Source organism: Psammomys obesus, unplaced genomic scaffold (assembly GCF_907164565.1).
Source record: "Psammomys obesus unplaced genomic scaffold, mPsaObe1.curated_primary_1811, whole genome shotgun sequence".
Classification (NCBI taxonomy): domain Eukaryota; kingdom Metazoa; phylum Chordata; class Mammalia; order Rodentia; family Muridae; genus Psammomys; species Psammomys obesus.
Window position 1 is genome coordinate 2,303 of NW_026589302.1, and position 2,102 is coordinate 4,404.

Consider the following 2,102-nt stretch of genomic DNA (forward strand, 5'->3'; position numbering starts at 1 on the left):
GCAGAGGAATCTCGAATGGCTAAGAAGCACTTAAAAATGTAGATTCTCATATGAACTCACAGAGGTTGGCAGCAGGCATAAGACTAGCAAAGGATCAGACAAATGGGGACAGTGGGCATTCCCTCCCTTAGCTACGGAGCTGTTGGCAGTTTGTATCTGCTGAGAGAGAGAGAGATGCAGTTTAAAAATGCAGCTCCTGGTTCATAGACCACCCTCTACTGAGGGAACAAAGCTAAGAGTATATGGGAAGAACAGCCGGAAAGACAAAAATTGAAGTGTCTTATTTTAAAAAAGAGGGGCACAAAATGTGGTTGGTAGGGAAGTTGGATAGATCTGTTAGAAATGGAGGGAACAGATGGGTATAATAATAACTCACTGCATAACATTCTCTAAGAACTAATAAAATGAGAAAAATAGATGAATTTTATCCGGTGTATGCATGTGTGTACTCTTTTATGTATACTCACCATATTAAATACCATAGGATACATGTGGTTCATAACACAGGTGTCAGCTAGAGCCCTGTCTGCTTAGGGTGAGGTTTCAAGTTTATTCACGATGTTCTGTGCAGCCTCCTGTGGTGCAGGTTGAAGGGAAATCAGCAGAGGGCGCTGCTTTCTTAGATGTGGGTTAAATCTCCTTTAGGTGGTTTAACATGACAGACTCACTGTGCAGACAGAGGTCCTTGTCCATGAGTGAGGGCTTGGATAAGGTCCTGCAGAAGACTTGCCCTGTGAGATTGGTGCACTGAAGGGCCAAGTGTCCTTTCCTCTATGAACATGCTTCCTGTCACCTGCTCAGTTCTTGTGCTCCTCTTCATGCTCAGTAAGTACATTTTACGCTAAGCGTTAATGATGTCTTTGTCCTACAACTTTGAAGTTGTTAGCCTTCCTCCTCACATAGAACAGTAATTCCTCCTTGTTTGTTTGTTTGTTTGTTTGTTTGTTTGTTTTTTAGGAAGGAGCAATGGAGACTCAGTGACGCAGACAGAAGGCTTGGTCACTGTCACAGAGGGGTTGCCTGTGATGCTGAACTGTACTTATCAGACTACTTACTCAGGTCCTTCCCTCTTCTGGTATGTACAATATCTCAATGAAGCCCCTCAGCTACTCCTGAGGAGCTCCACAGACAACAAGAGGACAGAGAGCCGAGGGTTCCACGCCACTCTCCACAAGAGCAGCAGCTCCTTCCACCTGCAGACGTCCTCAGCGCAGCTGTCAGACTCTGCCCTGTACTACTGTGCTCTGGATGACACAGTGAGGGAGACTGCAGGGGAAGCTGCACACAAACCAGAGTGCAGGAGGCCCAGGGAAGCCGCCCTGTGAGGGAGGCTGTGTGCTTCCTCCAATGCTGCTCACCAGCTTCCTGAAAAACAGCAACAAGTCTCAGGTCAAATATCTAGAAACCTAGGAATCTGTGGATATTCTGAGAAGATGGCATGGAAGACAGTGCTAGAGACAACAACGCTTTGATCCCTTGAAATATAGTTCTCTCCCTAACTGGAGGTCTTAACAGCAAACATCTCCAGGAAAACCTTGACATAGGACCTATCTCTATCTTACAAAACCTAGGCACTTATTCTCCAGCAATCTTGTTATTACCACACAAATGTATGATTTAAATAAGAAACGTAGACTCTAGTTTTTAAAATTTGGCTTCACTCTCATTCTATAAATTATTTAGTTTCTTCCTCTTCCTTTACAGAGTGTTCTCCCAACCTCTACTACTCTTAGTTACTTGTCTATTGCTTTGAAGAGACACCATGAATGAACAAGACATCTTGTGAAAGGAAGCATTTTACTGCGTGATTGACCACAGTTTCAGAGGTTGATCATCACTGTGGGGATTGTAGGACCAGGCAGGCAGGTAGGCAGGCATAGCCCTGGAGTAGTAGCTGAGAGCTTACATCTGATCACAAGCAAGAGGCAAAGAGATGGAGAAACTGGGCTTGGCTTTGGCTTTGAGATTCCAAAGCCCAACACCAGTACCACACCTTCTCTGACAAGGCCACACATCCTGATCCTCCCTAAATAGTGCACAAGCTGAAAGCCAAACATTCCCATATAGTAGCCTATGGAGGCCATTCTCATTCAAACCACCAT

General features: G+C 44.9%; 1 gene segment (V, D, J or C); it reads left to right on the forward strand.

The window, feature by feature from the left end:
- The first annotated feature begins 773 nt into the window (after positions 1-773).
- LOC129674965 (T-cell receptor alpha chain V region CTL-F3-like) lies at positions 774-1,325 on the forward strand. The segment is given in 2 exon segments: positions 774-825; positions 958-1,325. Coding segments are annotated over 2 exon segments (420 nt in total).
- The last annotated feature ends 777 nt before the right edge of the window (positions 1,326-2,102 follow it).